This window comes from Cyprinus carpio, chromosome B1, assembly GCF_018340385.1.
Source record: "Cyprinus carpio isolate SPL01 chromosome B1, ASM1834038v1, whole genome shotgun sequence".
In the NCBI taxonomy this organism is placed as follows: Eukaryota; Metazoa; Chordata; class Actinopteri; order Cypriniformes; family Cyprinidae; genus Cyprinus; species Cyprinus carpio.
This window is the reverse complement of record NC_056597.1, coordinates 19,973,723-19,990,029: the sequence shown is the minus strand read 5'-3', so window position 1 is coordinate 19,990,029 and position 16,307 is coordinate 19,973,723. Positions and strand designations below refer to the sequence as shown.

General features: G+C 34.6%; 1 protein-coding gene across 2 annotated transcripts; it reads left to right on the top strand.

Moving 5' to 3' along the window:
* Nucleotides 1-2,554: 2,554 nt before the first annotated feature.
* LOC109064240 (LanC antibiotic synthetase component C-like 1 (bacterial)) lies at nucleotides 2,555-10,354 on the top strand. 2 transcript variants are annotated; one of them, XM_042716969.1, is made up of 11 exons: nucleotides 2,555-2,655; nucleotides 3,462-3,561; nucleotides 3,917-4,034; nucleotides 4,255-4,462; nucleotides 5,000-5,135; nucleotides 6,286-6,435; nucleotides 6,546-6,728; nucleotides 8,251-8,427; nucleotides 8,888-8,960; nucleotides 9,475-9,553; nucleotides 9,643-10,354. In XM_042716969.1, exons 1-10 carry the CDS (start codon nucleotides 2,576-2,578, stop codon nucleotides 9,549-9,551), a joined length of 1,302 nt encoding a protein of 433 aa, XP_042572903.1. In that variant the 5' UTR covers nucleotides 2,555-2,575; the 3' UTR covers nucleotides 9,552-9,553; nucleotides 9,643-10,354. The 2 variants fall into 2 exon arrangements, with proteins under 2 accessions (XP_042572903.1, XP_018936780.2); XM_019081235.2 differs by having other exon boundaries at nucleotides 5,000-5,147; nucleotides 6,289-6,435.
* Nucleotides 10,355-16,307: the final 5,953 nt, after the last annotated feature.

Genomic DNA, 16,307 nt, shown 5'->3' with positions numbered 1-16,307 from the left:
TCATATTTTCATCCTCTTAATGTAATTAATGTCTAGCTCTCAAACCCAAATCCTTTGTTTGAAGGACACACACTAAGGGCTTTTCAAAACACTTAATATTCATCTCCAAGTGCGTCTATTGGATATTTAAAACTTTTCTGAGTGGTGAGAGACAGGGATTATATACCTGTGCAATTACCTCTTAGATCTAGCCATTGTTCCCAAACTGCACAGTAATTATACAGGTGATTGCCACCAGAGAAAAGCCATTGTTCAGACTACAAATTCCATACAGCATCGTTATTCACAGAGCTGGAGTTAGCCAATGACACCAACGGTAATCATCCTGTACATATTCAAGCATAATGGCCACCCACACGCTCAAACCCATTCAGCGACACTGTAATCACAAACATAACAGAACTATTCTTTGTTAAACCCGCGTGCCGTACTGTAGGTCATTACGCACAAAGAACGGGGCTGAACTTTGTCCTTTGAGGGTTAGTGAAGAATAGAGAGGAGATCAGTATTCAGGCTGAGTTCATGACATGCTTCTATTAAGTAGGAGAGTGGCAGTCTGATTATCCACATTGTTGGCAGTGGTGGGAGTGGACTGTACTGGGCCATTTTTGCATTAACGTTCTGATCAAATTTTCATTACTCAATTTGGCGGAGGTTTGCATGTTGAGGATTGAGCACACTGGTAAAGCTCTAGTGCCTTTGCCCATGCAATGCACCTTTCCCATGACATTGTCGGTCCCATGACAATATTGTGTCTTTTTGTACTTATGCTGCTTGCTTAGAAGTATAATTTGTTGCTCTTGAGACTTCACAGACAGTTATGGAGTTATGCTGTTAAGCCTGACATATAGTTTTATTGTAGGGGGCATAACAAATAATGCAATGCAATACAATGATGATTGAGTGATGAACAAATAAACATGCCTCAAAAGCCAGATGAGCATATTGATTCTCACATTTTAACATGATATTTTTTTTCTAAAGAAAAATCATGTTACGGCTAATAAAATAAACCCAAGTTGTTTCAGTTGAGTAAGTTTTGATTTTGAAATATTACTAACAATATAAGAGTTATGTAATTGAGATCTTAAACATATCTCACTTGTGCTATTTTCGTTCCTACAGGTTGAGAAAAAGTGAAGAAAAAGTGGATCACATTACACTGAACTTTTTTTAAAGGACCACAAGGAGATTTCGCAGTAGAAAAATCTAAAGCTTATAAAAGTTATATAACAACATGGGCTGTACAATCATAAAAGACATCAGAGTGCTCTTTTATTGTCAGCGAATATGCTTCTCCATCATTTCATGACAGAGTGACCTGTCAGGTAAAAGAACTGGGGATATTCCACATAAAAAGCTTCTTATGGACAAAAACGAAGAAAAACAAAAGATAATGCATGGTTTCTACAGTCAATGAACTATAATTTTATAACCTGGAAAAGTCATGCAAATTAAAAAACAGTTGTTGAAACATCAGAAGTATATGATGTGTGTGTGTGTGTGAGAGAGAGAGAGAGAGAGAGAGAGAGAGAGAGAGATTTCTCTTGGAGTTGCATTAAAATCTGAGGATTTATTTTGGGGATTTTTGCCGTATTTGAGACATCCAAACACTAACAGTTGTTTAGATCTATTCAGTGAGTTTTAAAAATCACAGAATTGGAAAGTTCATGGAAAGTTTGGATAACATAGCAATGCATATGTTTACTTGAGTAAGATGCATTACTGAACATCAGTCTATCAGAGCTCCATCGCCATGGCAGCAACATGATCACGCTCTTCAGTGTTTCAGGATCCATCACTATCATTCAGTCCCTCATGAATTATTTAAGTTCTGATGAGACTCTCAAAGAGGATAGAGCAAATCAGATAATACATATTCAAAAGAGATCATCTCTTACCAGTTATTATCAAAGTTTCTTTTAGTTAATTCCTCTGTTAGATGGCATGCTGATTTAGATATCTGAACTTTGTCTGTGCATCTCTGCAAAAAAATATTAAAATTTATGAAATGAAAGAACAAGTCAACATTGAACATTAAACAAGATTAATTGTTGAGTTATTGCCATATTTTGTTTTATCTTATACTGCTTAAAACAAAAAAAAGCAATTTTATCTCATATTTTTTATTAATTTTATGTTATTCAAATAACTATCCTATAAATGATTGCAATAAAAGTATCAGTATTTTATTATTTTTATCCCTTCCCAGTTGAAGCTATGTTGTAAACAAGTGTTTCCCTTTAAAATAATTACAATTATACATTTGGTGTCCAAAATGTAGCAACAAATGCACATAATCTCATGAAGCATTCTGGTTTCACTTCATTGATTGTCTATGTTGTTATTGTTAAATATTTGCCATTCTATTCTTCTTAAATTCTTATTGAAGATCACAGTAATAAGTGTAATTATTATTACATTTTTGAAGTGTAACTTTGGATTTACCACGTTATGCAATGAAAAAAAAAAAGATTCTGTTCAATCTTAACTGTGAAGTAAAACCAGTATCATCTCATTCTGGGCTCTTTTGAGCTGAACAGTGTAGTAAAGTAGTAAACCTTCTCATCACCAGATGGCTGCAGTGAGTTGTTCACAAACAGACCGTCCTGCGATCAGACGAGAAGAATTCAACAGTGCAGCACTACAACACCGGTATGTTCATATATATTCATTCTTTTTAAAAAATAAAATAAAATAAATAAACGTTGTTTATAAAGTTATTTAGCAAGGCTGTATTTGATTAGAAACAAGTGCTGCTTATTTATAACCGGGATATTTGTATTGCGTGCGTTTGACACAAGTAGCATCCTATCGCAAGACAGTGCAGAAGGGGGGGTGTGTTCACATCCCAAAACATTATAATTTATTCCAAATAAATGATTTGCCGGTTTTTAAAACAGCTAATAAAGTAAAGATGTTAAGTAAAGAATAGTTACCATTAAGTAAAGAATAGTTACCATTTTACTGGAGTATAACCGGACTTTGGGCCTGTGCGTGTTCATGCAAAAGGCCCTAATCGTGTATCAAAACATAATGGTCTTTTGAGCACTTAGCCTATGAAGAACGTCCCAGTGCGTCTATAATGCGACAGAAATGTTCAGTTCGAACTGCTAAAGGCACCAACGAGGTGCAAATTCAACCTGCCCTCAAACCCTGTGTGCTTACGATGCCCAAACTGTTCAATTGACATGCTTAAATTAATCCCTAAATTCATCTATCATGATCAAGTGTTGGAATTGAAAATCCCTGAAATGCTAGAACGCGCCTGTGATGCTCCAATATACATATATATATATATATATATATATATATATATATATATATATATATATATATATATATATATATATATATATATATAAGCAGTCACTTACTAAGTTTTAAATACAACCAGTATGTGGTGCATCTACCCCTCTGCCATTTTAAAATCTTCTCTTGTGTTATGCACTTCATTTCAGGTCACTCCAAAACATGTCTGAACAACGAGCCTTAAAGAATCCCTATCCAGATTATTCTGGGCCTGGATGTGCACAAGACCTGTTTGACATGCAGGGAAAGGTGAGTGATCCCAAAACATGGGACCTCCTTAGTTATGATGGCTTGACAAAGCCAACAATATATTGTTATCCTAATTTTTTTTTGAGACTGAATTTTCCAACTCTAACTCATCCTAGCGCTTTTATGCCACAAGCCCAAAAACTTGGCAGAGACCTGGGCCCTGATTTCAAGAAGTGTGCTATATCTTTTCAGACTGATCAGACTTACAGTTTTCCTATAAATAATTATTAAAAATCATACGGTGCTATTCTTAGAATATAATAAACATTGATTACCCTCACTGAATTGCATTAAGATGTGCTTCATACCTTTAATCATCATCATATCTTATTCATGATTTTTTTGCTCTGTGCAGTTGACCCAGCATTTTGCCAGTTGTATAAGCAGCAAGATCAGTGAGCTTCTGGCAATCATGGAGAATGGACTAAAAAACGCTGACCCCAGGGACTGTACTGGTTACACTGGCTGGGCAGGTGAGAATACACATAAATATGTGTTGAAACTGAATTAGTAATGCATAATTTACTCATCCGTATATCTTTCCAAAACTATAAGATTTTTTCTTCTGCTGAACACAAAAGAAGATATTTCAAATGATGTTGGTTAAAAAGTATAAATTTTATTATCACATTTATACTACTCATGTTCAGGGTTGTATGTCATAAAGCTAAGTCCCTCCTTCCCCAACTGCAGGCATTGCCCTGCTCTACCTGCACCTCCACAGCATCTTTGGAGACTTCTCTTTCCTCCAGAAGGCTCTGGACTATGTCAGCCGCAGTCTGAGGAGTTTAACCCAGCGCTGGGTGACCTTCCTGTGTGGGGATGCAGGGCCTCTGGCTGTTGCTGCGGTGGTCTATCATCGACTCCAGAAACCTCATGAGGCTGAGGAGTGTGTGAACAGGTTTGATGTTGTTCGACACCCTCCATCTGTGTGTATGTTGAGTCAGTGACATCGCTCTTCAAAAAATTATAAATTATATATAAATTATATTTTTAAAATTTCCTTTTGTCATCGTCTCGGACATCCTTATTTGTCCTGACCCATGTAAACTTGATAAACATTGGGAATTTAGATTATTTAAATCAAGTAGTATAGTTAAATATAATTTAATTTAGTCTAAAAAGAGAGATTATGGTAGGAACGGCTATCAAAATGTAATGTCTGCTGTCGGCTGTCCACATTGATTCTAATTTCCTTTGGATTGCTGGCTTGTTTAGGACTTATTACCACTTTAATGAAATTGCGCTGGAATTCTCCCAAGAGCTGGTGTTCATTAGAAATCTCATACTTAGATTCCAGAACGAGGGTGAAATGTGGAAGATTTCTTGGTCTGTAGGGCAGCTCAGCTCTTTCTGTTTCCCGTTTCTCTTTCTCAGTCTTGACTGGGTTTCATTCCCATGGGATCTTATTGTGATCTATTTGCTCCATTGTGTTCAGGCTGTTGCATTTGCACCAGTCAGTAGTGCAGGGGAAAGGCAGGCTTCCTGATGAGCTGCTCTATGGCAGAGTGGGCTACCTTTACTCCCTCATCTTCATTAACCAGCAATTTCAGCAGGAGAAGATCCCCATTCAATACATTCAACAGGTCAGCCACCATTCTTTTGGCCTCAGACCTGACCGAATGCACATGACCTCATATTTTAACACAGGATACATGACTAGAATCAGTTATGTATGATAAAAACAATATGTTGCACTTAACATGATCATGATTCTAAATGGTCCTGTTCTTATTGGCAGAAAAAAAAGATAGTTTTTCATTAAAATGTAATGTATTTCTCAGTCTCTGAAATTGCTTCTGTCATCTGCTGATGTAACCAAGAACATGCAGACAGTGAAAAATAATATTTGTTTTTTTTATAGACAAAAACAAAAGATAATATTGTAGTCTTAACTTCCATAATCCAATCCCAAATGGATGAAACCAAGCCCTACATTATTTCCAGTGTTAAAAAGATGTTTGTTTGTTTTCAGTGACTGGTAATGTAATGAAAGCAGGCCAGATGACCGGTGGACACCATTCAAAGTTTGTTGTCAGTAATATTTTTTGACAGAAATGAATGCTTCTATTCAGCAAGGAGTAAAATTTATCAAAATGTATTAAACTGAACAAAAGTGATAGAAAAACATAATGATTTCTACTTAATATATTATATATTAACATAATATGTTTCTATTTCAAATAAATCGTTTAAATTGTATATTCATGTATCACATACAAGTAGAGCAATTGTTTTCAACACTGATAATAAGATGTGCTATTTTGAACAGCAAATCAGCAAAAATCTTTCTGAAGGATTGTGTGACACTAAAGACTGGAGTATTGATGCTTGTAAAAATCAGCTTTGCATCACAGTAATAAATTATGTTTTAAAAATATATTAGAATAGAAAAGTTATTTTAAACGGTAGTAATATTTCACAAAATAACTGTTTTTACTGTATTTTTAAAAACATTAAAAAATGTACAGTCACCAAACTTTTGAATGAGATTATATATTTTGCAACAGACAATTAACAGTTAACATATAAATATCTGGCAGTTTCTAAATATTGGCCAGCTAACAAGCCTCAATATATAAATGAGTCTATAAATTATTTAATATATACTTTTTAAAACATATCACATATTTACATATTTAGAAGTAAGTCACTTTATGGAAATTAAATGCATTTAGAAAGCACGTTTTTGATTTGGTATTTGACCTGATCATGCATTTATTTCAGATCTGTGATGCAGTGCTGGCTTCAGGACAGAATCTGTCTCAGAGGAACAAGATCCAGGAGCAAACCCCTCTCATGTTTGAGTGGTATCAGGAGGAGTATGTGGGTGCCGCTCATGGCCTGTCAGGGATCTACTACTACCTGATGCAGGTGAACACAGTCACTCACAGCACCTTAATGATTGACGAAGAAACAAATTTAGGAAAACAACTTCCCCACTTTGGTTGAAGTCATTTAAACAAACTGTCCTGTTGTCATAGCCTGGCTTTGTGGTTGGCGAGGACAGAGTTTACCATCTAGTCAAACCCAGTGTGAACTACGTGTGTCAGCTGAAGTTTCAATCAGGCAATTACCCACCGTGTGTTGGAGATTCTCGGGATCTTCTGGTGCACTGGTGTCACGGCTCTCCTGGAGTGATCTACATGTTGATACAGGCGTTTAAGGTACAAATCTGCACGTCAGTTTGTAATACACCTTAAAGTGTCATGAAACCCCCCTGTTTCAGTTCTGGTCTTTCACACATTGGATCTGAAAAAGACTCCAGAAATGGGTGTGTAAAACTGTGGAAAAGTGGGAGTGTAATGGGTGGGAAGAGAGGAGAAAACACGCTCCACGTGTTCTTACATATTAAATATTGTTACGGTCATGTTTACAGATATGAGCTGTCAGCACGGAAGCTCTACCATGAAATTTGAATTTTCCGCTGTAAGATGATCTCTTGCATAAAACAGTGCGTAATACAACCAGTGATTGGATCTTAAGAGTTTATTCTCATGAATAATACTGAAGAAAAAAGGGTAGAAGTGTACCCTCCAGCCATGGTAGCCAATCACCACTCCAGATCAACACATATGTCACTTTTCGTGACGTAGGCTCAACTTTGCTTTTTGAACCAGAAGAACGAAATTGCTTCAGAAAATTAAAAAATAACCAAATTTACCTTAATAATAGACATAATGAGTGCTAAAGTTGTTTTCACTGATGTGCAACCTGTTCATATATGTTAACATCTCAAAAAATGTGTTTTAAGGTTTCATGACACTTTAAATTGAGAAAAGATTGACTGAACTTGTTATACACTAGTAATGTTCAAACGTTTGGGGTCAGTATGATTTTTAGTTTTTGAAAGAATGCAGTGAGCAATTTAGTGAGAAAAAAAAAACAATGCAAACGTTTCGGTCACGTGTTGCAGCTTACACTGCTGTCATCTCGCTCGTGATTTTTGAGAGTGCGCAAGCTTTTTTTCCAAGAACTTTACTCTTTGGGAAACTTTTTTGTTTTGAATGTGCAGAGAGTCTCTTGCTATTTTTCTAGTTTTTGAAAGAAAAACACTTGTGCTCACCAAGACTACATTTATTTGATAAAAATTAAAGTAAAAATAGTAATGCTGTGAATTACTATTATTACAATGTACAATATTTTATATATTTTAAAATGTAATTTACTCCTGTGAGGACAGCTGAATTTCCATGAACCCTTAAGCCACTATTCAGTGTCTCTGAATCAGGCATTACATTTGAGGTGATAATATAGTTTTCACCTACATTTACTTGTTTTATATATATCTATATATATATATATACATATTTTTTTTTTCAGTTTTACTTTAGTAGTTGAAAATGAGAACTAAGTTAAATAATAAATAAGTTAATGTTTATATATAGCAAATATATAGGTATATATGGGTATGTGTGTTTTATGGTTTTAGGTTAAGTATAATATCTCTTCTCTGAATCAAAACTTGCTATTGTTATTATCAATGTTATTTATAGATAAAGTTTGTTTTTGTATACGTTTTCTTCTTCTTGTTGTGGGGGGGTAGGGGGTTTAGACAGCAGAAACTTTTTTTTTTAAGCTCTTTTGTTTTTAGCTCTTGGTATCACAGTGCCATCAAGTGTGAGTAAACAACATTACACACGAGCAGACATGCAGAAGCCTCGAGAAAACATAACATTTCCTCTCCAGGTGTTTGGTGTGAGGCAGTATCTGGAGGACGCGCTGCACTGTGGGGAGGTCATCTGGCAGAGGGGTTTGCTGAAGAAGGGCTATGGCCTCTGTCATGGAGCGGCCGGAAACGCATACGGCTTCCTGGCCCTTTACAAGATCACCCAGGATCCCAAACACCTCTACAGAGCCTGCATGGTGAGTCTGAGCCCTCTCAGCCTGAGAATACATGTGTTATAGAGTGGGGTCATCAGGAAAAAAAGATTTCTTATTTTTTGATGGAACATTTAAGACATTTATTTATAAAGATAAATTATAAATGTATAATTTATGGAACTAAAGATTTTTAAAGATACAGTAGCGATAATTGGTCATGAAATACTACATTATTTTTTGATTCAAAAGACCTTGACTAACATTATAAGTGGACTCCAGGGAAAACTGCTATCCCTACATGAAGCCGAGTGTTTGTTCACACGTGAAGTCTTTCTAATATTTTTCAAACCATTTCAATGAAATGACCTCTTCTACTGGTTAATTTATGCATTTCTGTGCAACGCATGAAGGCCATATAAATCATTGTGCTGTCAGGAGGGAGCTGTCATTGCCTGTTGTTTGTGCAGAGGCATGATGGGATTTGATGTCTTCTCATCTGCAGTTTGCAGACTGGTGCATGAATTATGGAAAACATGGCTGCCGGACTCCAGATACACCGTTCTCACTGTTTGAAGGTAGAGTAAACATTACACATGCATATCTACACTACCGATTTTTTTTTTTTTTTATGCTCATGCAAGAAGTGTCTAAAGCTCACCAAGGCTGCATTTATTTGATCAAAAGTACAGTAAAGGAAAAGAAAAAAGAAAAACATAATATTGTGAAATATTATTACGATTTTAAATAACTGTTTGAATATATTTTAAAATGTCATTTATTCCTGTGATGCAAAGCTGAATTTTCAGCATCATTACTAGTCTTCACTGTCACATGATCTTATTTGCATGAACATGAACTTATTTGCTGCTCAAGAAACATTTCTTTATCTATATCTATCTATCTGTCTGTCTATCTATCTATCTATCTAGATAGATAGATAGATAGATAGATAGATAGATAGATAGATAGATAGATAGATAGATAGATAGATAGATAGATAGATAGATAGATAGATAGATAGATAGATAGATAACAGGTTTGGCTCTTGAATAATATTAAAATACCTCCCTGTCTATCATATTTTCTCGGGGATGGCAGGCACAATTTATTTCCTGGCTGACTTGCTGCAACCAACTAAAGCCAAGTTCCCTGCTTTTGAGGTGTAAAGGTAAATATACGTCTGCTTTTGAATGTTTAACTGTCTAGACATTATTATGCAAATAAAACCCTTGTTAACGTCAAAGTTCCTCATTCCAGACTGTTCCAGACGACTGAGCTTTTTCGCTTAAGCTTCCTCGAGCCAGAAGAACTGGTCCTCTAATGGTGGAATAGTACTGTCTCACTCTGCATGTGCGTCTGTATGCCGCTGGTCCGTCACAATTCACGCTAAGTCTTATGAGAGGTGCTGTACATGTGGAGAACAGTACGCAGGAGATGTTATTTTTGCCATTAATGGAAGGTGGATGGGAATCTAGGCTAGATAGATTAGGGTCACTTTGGAACTGTTAATGGAAGCTGCTTTAAATAGTTCAATATGCTTAACAGATTGCACTGATTTTGTTTGTGAATTTTTGATGTTATATGTTTGTTAGTATTACTTTAAGTAATATAACTCATTGAAAATGAGCTATTTTGATGTATTTGTGAGGATATATTCTGATATGACAGCAAAGTAAAGTTTAACATCTTTTTGAACTTTAAGTGGCGCTAATTACTCAAAAACAGCAGCTTTTAGGTAACGCTAAAAGTTCAGCATTGATATGCTTTCTGTAAGATTAATGCTTTGCTTTCTGTATTTCCCTTTTTTTCTCTCTTGATAATACTAGTTGTTATATCAGAGGATGTGCTGCCAACATGATTTTAGGTTTTATTACATGGTGGAATGATTGTTTTAGCATTTTTATTTGCCTTTTTCCATCAGTATTTGTAAATTTTCATCTGCACAGCAATAAAAATAAGGGAAACCAGATGTTATATTTTATAGGTGGTTTGTTTACAGTGTCGTCTTACAGTGACTACTACAACCTTCTTCCACTAGATGGAGCTAAAAACTTTTTTTGTGATCTTTTAATTTAGCTGCACTTTTTGTAGATGTATGTGAGCCTTATTTTATTTCAAACTGCCCAATGAAAGGAGATCAATGTAGTGGCGTTTTTGTGGTTTTGAAGATTTTGAGAAATTCAATCAGTGTGTAGCAACTTAAACCGTTCCGTTTTCCAGAAGTCTAACGTCAAAAGGACTTGATACAGGAAAACATTTGTGTACCACTGCTGGTTTTTGTCATAGTTTTGTAAGTATTATGTAAGCACTAAGGGATGCTGTACACACAGGAAATGAAGTAATGAATCAAAGACAATGCTGTGTTTTTCAAAATAATAAGAGTTAAGCTTCCAGTTTTCTACATGAAGTTCACTGATACTTATATCTGGATATTACTTGACAATTAATAACATACAATTTAAATTTGGGGGTCAGCATGTTTTGTTTTGTTTTTTAAAGAAAGAAAAAATAGTATTTTTATTCAGAAACGATTTGTTAAATTAATCAAAAGTGACAATAAAAAACATATATTGTTCGTTACAAAAAAAAAAAAATCTACTCAAATCAAATATTTTTTTTTTTTTTGTTTTCCACAAAAGTAATAAGCTGCACAATGATCTCTTCTGATTTCTGAAGGATCGTGTGATGCTGAGTAATGGCTGCTGAAAATGTACCTTTGCTGTCACAGGAATAAATACCATTTTAAAATAGAAAATTGTTATTTTAAATCGCAGTTATATTTCACAATAATAAATGTTTTATTGTATGTTTGATCAAATAAATGCAGCCTTGGTGAGCATACTGAGCCCAAACTTTTGAACAGTAGTGTATGACGAGCAAAAAGCCTTCACTATATTAAAAGAAACTATTTCTAAGTCCCTTTTTGCTTTTATCGATTCTATTTCACTGACATCACAAATAAAAAAGTAAAGGAGGAAATAAAAACACTGCTTACAAATGGAGCATCCCACCAGAGTGATGCAGAAATGCCTCATTTGTTTGTTCAAATTGATTAAAGAATTGCTTTACCTTTATTTGCCGATTTTCAAGAAATCTTAAACCTTCATACATTTGTTTTATACTTTGTATTTTCCTGCTGGTTGGACCTTCATGTTATCAGCTTTTGTTCAATGCAATTCAAGCTTAATAAAAAAAAGTGGGGGGGGGGGGTATGTTAATCCAATCGTGTTTTTACTAAAATTGTTAAAATTTTAAAAATTAGCATTGGATTCAAAAATGCGAATTAGAAGCATTTTCACCAGTGCTCTCTGTATTTTTGAGCCCACTATATTTCACATAAAGATGGGTGAGTTAAGGAGCCATTTACTCTCACTTGAAACCCTCTTGCAAATCCAAATAAGGCTCATACTTTCTCAAGGGCTGATGGACAATACTTTGCCCATACGACGGCTTTTTTTAAACGCTGGTCTCCTCAGTGTTGCTTCCAGCTGATCTGAGGTCAGTCTCACTGTGTGTGGGGTGTAATTGTAAGATCTGAGGAACTGATCCCACATCAGAAGAGAGCAGTGTAACCTGAGCAGCCGCTTTACGATCTGGAGTTTGCTCGCTCGGTTGGATGGGGGTGTAAAGGGCTAAGACGTGTCAACCACCCTTGAGGTGCTACCGACCCTCTCAGAGAAGCTCTCGAGAAACTCTACACCTCCTAAAAGAACGGCTAAATATAGAGCTCATCTGCCCAGGGGCGAGGTCTTGAGCTCCATGACTTCTGCAGCATTCAGAGGATTGGAATGTCTCTGCATTGGCTGCACTGTTAGCTTGTAGTAACACATCTAATTGACTGAAGGGCAGTTACACAGCATGAAAATACAAAAAACTGCAATATTATGATATAGACCAGATTGCAAAAATGATAGTGATTGTTAAAAATTGTGAGGTTATTAAGATTTATTTGTTTATTTTATTCAGGAAAGGTGACAGTAAATGCTTTTATGTTGTTACAAAAAGTTTTATTTTTCTAAGAATCCTGAAGCAATAAAATATGGTTTCATAAAAATATTAAGCAGCACGACTGTTTCAAACACTGATAATAATAAGAAATGTTTCTTGATGAGCAAATCAGTTTCAGTTTCAAATTTATTCCAGGAATATTTTCCGCCCATAGTTCCGAAAAATCATAATGACATGGCAGATCATCTTTTCTTCATTCCATGATATATATACAATGCCAATCTCCATGCATACCCCGAATCACAAACACTTGACACATCAATACAAACATTGAACATAATATTTAACTTATTATTTTCCAAAATTGATGTATACATGCCTAGTGTGCTTTTTCTTTTAATCGTTGGTTAAGAATAGCTGTAAATGTTCTTATATAACCTAGACTTTGAGCCTCCAGGCACTAGAAAAAAACATAAAAATACAACAGAACTCTAATACAAGTAACGCATGTTTTTCTACCTACTTCATCCAATTGAAAAAGCATATTATAACATTTTCTTGGATAACGATGATTAGACAAAGAGACTAATTTTATCCAATACATCATACATCTTTTCATATAAGAAGTGGACGGTACAAATCTACCCAAATCATCCAAGACCGCTACATTGCTCACACTTACAAAAATATATTTTTTACAAAAAGTTACCTGAACATTTTCAATACACTCTACTGGTTCAAAACCCCATATCTCAGATCCATAATAAAGTATAGGTGCAACCATGTGATCAAACAAATAGAAAGATTGATTGCAGCTAATGTCATGTTAACGAACAAACCTTAGCAAGGAAAGTATTGCTTTCTTGCCTTGGCTTGCTAAAAGTTGTTGTGTTTTTTTCTTTTCTTTTCTTTTTTTATGTAAACCACTTACCCAGATATTTGTAACAATTAACCACTTCAATCTTCAACCAATGGTGCAGCCAAAATACTCTGTTAGACAATCGGTTCCTTTCACACATGATTTAAGTTTAGAATATATAGATCTCAATACACTAAAAACTTTTCCACCAATGCCGTTCTTAATGAGATTGCCATCTGGTCCAGAGGTCTTTTCATGACTCATTGACATAATAGCTTCAAAAATCTTATAAGGAATACTTCTATCTAAAATTGTATCTTCATTAAAAAATGTAACTTCATGATTATTCATTCAATCTGTGACAAAGTTTTCAAAATCAGCATCTACTTTAAATTTTGAGTAAGATAATAACTTTATAAAATATTCTAGCAACTTATCATGTTCAATTCAATTCAAGTTTATTTGTATAGCGCTTTTTACGATACAGATCATTGCAAAGCAACTTTACAGAAAATTAAGTTTCTACAATATTTAGTAGTAGCTTATCAGTGGTGACTGTCAGTTTATGTGTATACGGCAGAAATGTTCAGAAAAATCAATAATCAAGACGTAAACAAACAGACGATTAACACTATTAACAGCAATTATGCAATCAAACTTATAGCAAAATGTGGTAGTTCTGTATGTTGTCTCTGGGTTAGCATCATCTGAGGTCCTCTGAGGGGTTGGCATCATCTCTTCTCAGGTGTTCTGGATCCAGACTGGAGCTTGTGTAAATCCTAGTTACCACGGGATGTAAATCCCGTGGCAAAACAGAGAAACAAATAGAGACATAATTAGAGTAGCTGTTGTTCCAGCCAAGTAAAATTAATTAGTTTAACCCAAGCTAAAGAATAATAATGCGCATTTGATCAGATATAACTGCAGTCCAAAATTATGAGATGCATTATTTGAATGCTTGGCCAGAGAGGTGTGTTTTTAATATAGATTTAAACAGAGGAAGTGTGTCTGAACCCCGAACATTATCAGGAAGGCTATTCCAGAGTTTGGGAGCCAAATGCAAAAAAGCTCTACCTCCTTTAGTGGACTTTATCATGTGCAATATTATTTGCCTGTACTGTATATTATTAGACCTTCCTTCTTTTAATTTTATTCCACAGCTGCTGTTTTTATGTTTTCCTGTAGTCTATTACCTAAGACATTTAAATTATACTGTTTTTTCTTTCTATTACATAATTTTTTACATTTTAATTTCTCAAGAATATAATTGTTCATAGTCGCCACATTACCTGTTCTTCTGAATTGAATTAAAACACTATATTTTACAGATTTCTGAAATGGGCAATCTTCATCCCACTACTGTGGTTGTTTACCTTTAAATATAGACTTTTTAATTAGAAATCTACCTGCTTCCTGAAACAGTTTTGTTAAATGTAGCAAAGCCACCTAAAAAGTTTCCATTCAGTAAATAAGATAATCTTTGCAAAAAACTGCAAAAAAAAAAAAAAAAAGAAAAAGAAAAAAGGAGCAAATCAGCATATTAGAATGATTTTGGTGGATCATGTGACACTAAAGACTGGAGTAATGATGCTGAAAATTCAGCTTTACCATCATAGGAATAAATTACATGCAGCCTTGGTGTGAATATAGGACTTCTTAAATTAATAAATAATCTTACAGATTCCAAACCTTTGAACTTTATGCATGTTTTGTGAATTAAATATTCAAATTTTTATTTTAATTCCAAGTTTTAAAGCTCTTACATTGCAAAACCATTAGCATTATATTTTTGTGTGTGTCATTTAATTTTTTCTTAATATTAAAAAAAAAAAAAAAAAAAAACATGTAGCTGAACTTTATATTCTTAGTTAGTTAGTTTTTTGCCATTCATTTTTTTTTTTTTTTTTTTTTAAGTTACAAATTATTGCCTTGGGGCAAACATTGCTGATGTATTTTTTTGATAAACCAAGGTTGCCTCATCAATGCCTTGTGTTGCATATACTGGTGTGTGGGTAATGATTTATTTATTTAGCTATTCATTTATTTAATTATTTATTTAGTCCATGTACAGCCTAAATGATGCACAACACAACAGATCTTCCGAAGCCATATAATCACTCTGTAGTGTGTTATGTGTCTTCTGAGGAAACATCACAGCATAACCACAGCGTATCACAAGCGAAAATAGAATGAGATTAGCAAAAATGTTAAAGAGCTTGTCACAAGAAAGACTGTAATGCGTGCACTGTGGTGCTACAATCCCATCTTAAAAATGTGTTGACAACATGACTCTAATGAAAAACACAGAGCAACACTGTAATGACTGATCTGTTAACTGCATGGGTTAGTTCTAGCTGTTTCACCAGGACATTTTCATAGTGAGTAGCAGACCTCATATTTGTAATGTGACATTTAATCCTCATGTTGTGTGAGATGATTTTCTTTTTCCTGAAAATGCTAGTTAATGTTATTGCACTGGCCTAAAAGTTCCTGATTTGCCCACACAAGGTATAACAACTTTGCAAAAAATAGAGATAATTTTTTGTACTTTTTGCGGATTATTCCCACCTTTTTTCAAAAAAAAAATCTCTCATTGTTATCCTATATTATTACCAAATCTTGGATTCAATCTTTTTGTTAACTTGTTTTCTTTCAGTTAGAAAATACATGGGCCTCACTGATCTGACAGTAACAAAAACACTATTTTTTTAACATGGAAAATGTCATATTTTGAGAGAGAAATGTGGCAAAAATGAAAATGCATTCATGCTGTGAAAAATAAGCTTTAAGGACTGTATTTCTTGGCTTCCCATATAACCATAAGTGGCCGAGACCTCCATATGCAAGTTAAAAATATCAACATTGTAATCAAAAGCCTTCCTGAGATGTTGTGTCGGCATAACAAGTGACATTAGGTTTTACATTCAATCATCCCTGACTAAGGATAAAAAGTATTCAGAAATTATGTAAATAAAGACACAATACATCAAATTAAAGTGCTGACCGAAGCCAAGGGCTCTTACAAGCAGCCTGGAGCATAGTCTAAAAATACCGCCACACATGTACATTGGAGAAAGCAGCAGCCTTCCTTCCAGCTTGACCTAAGAAAGTTAAA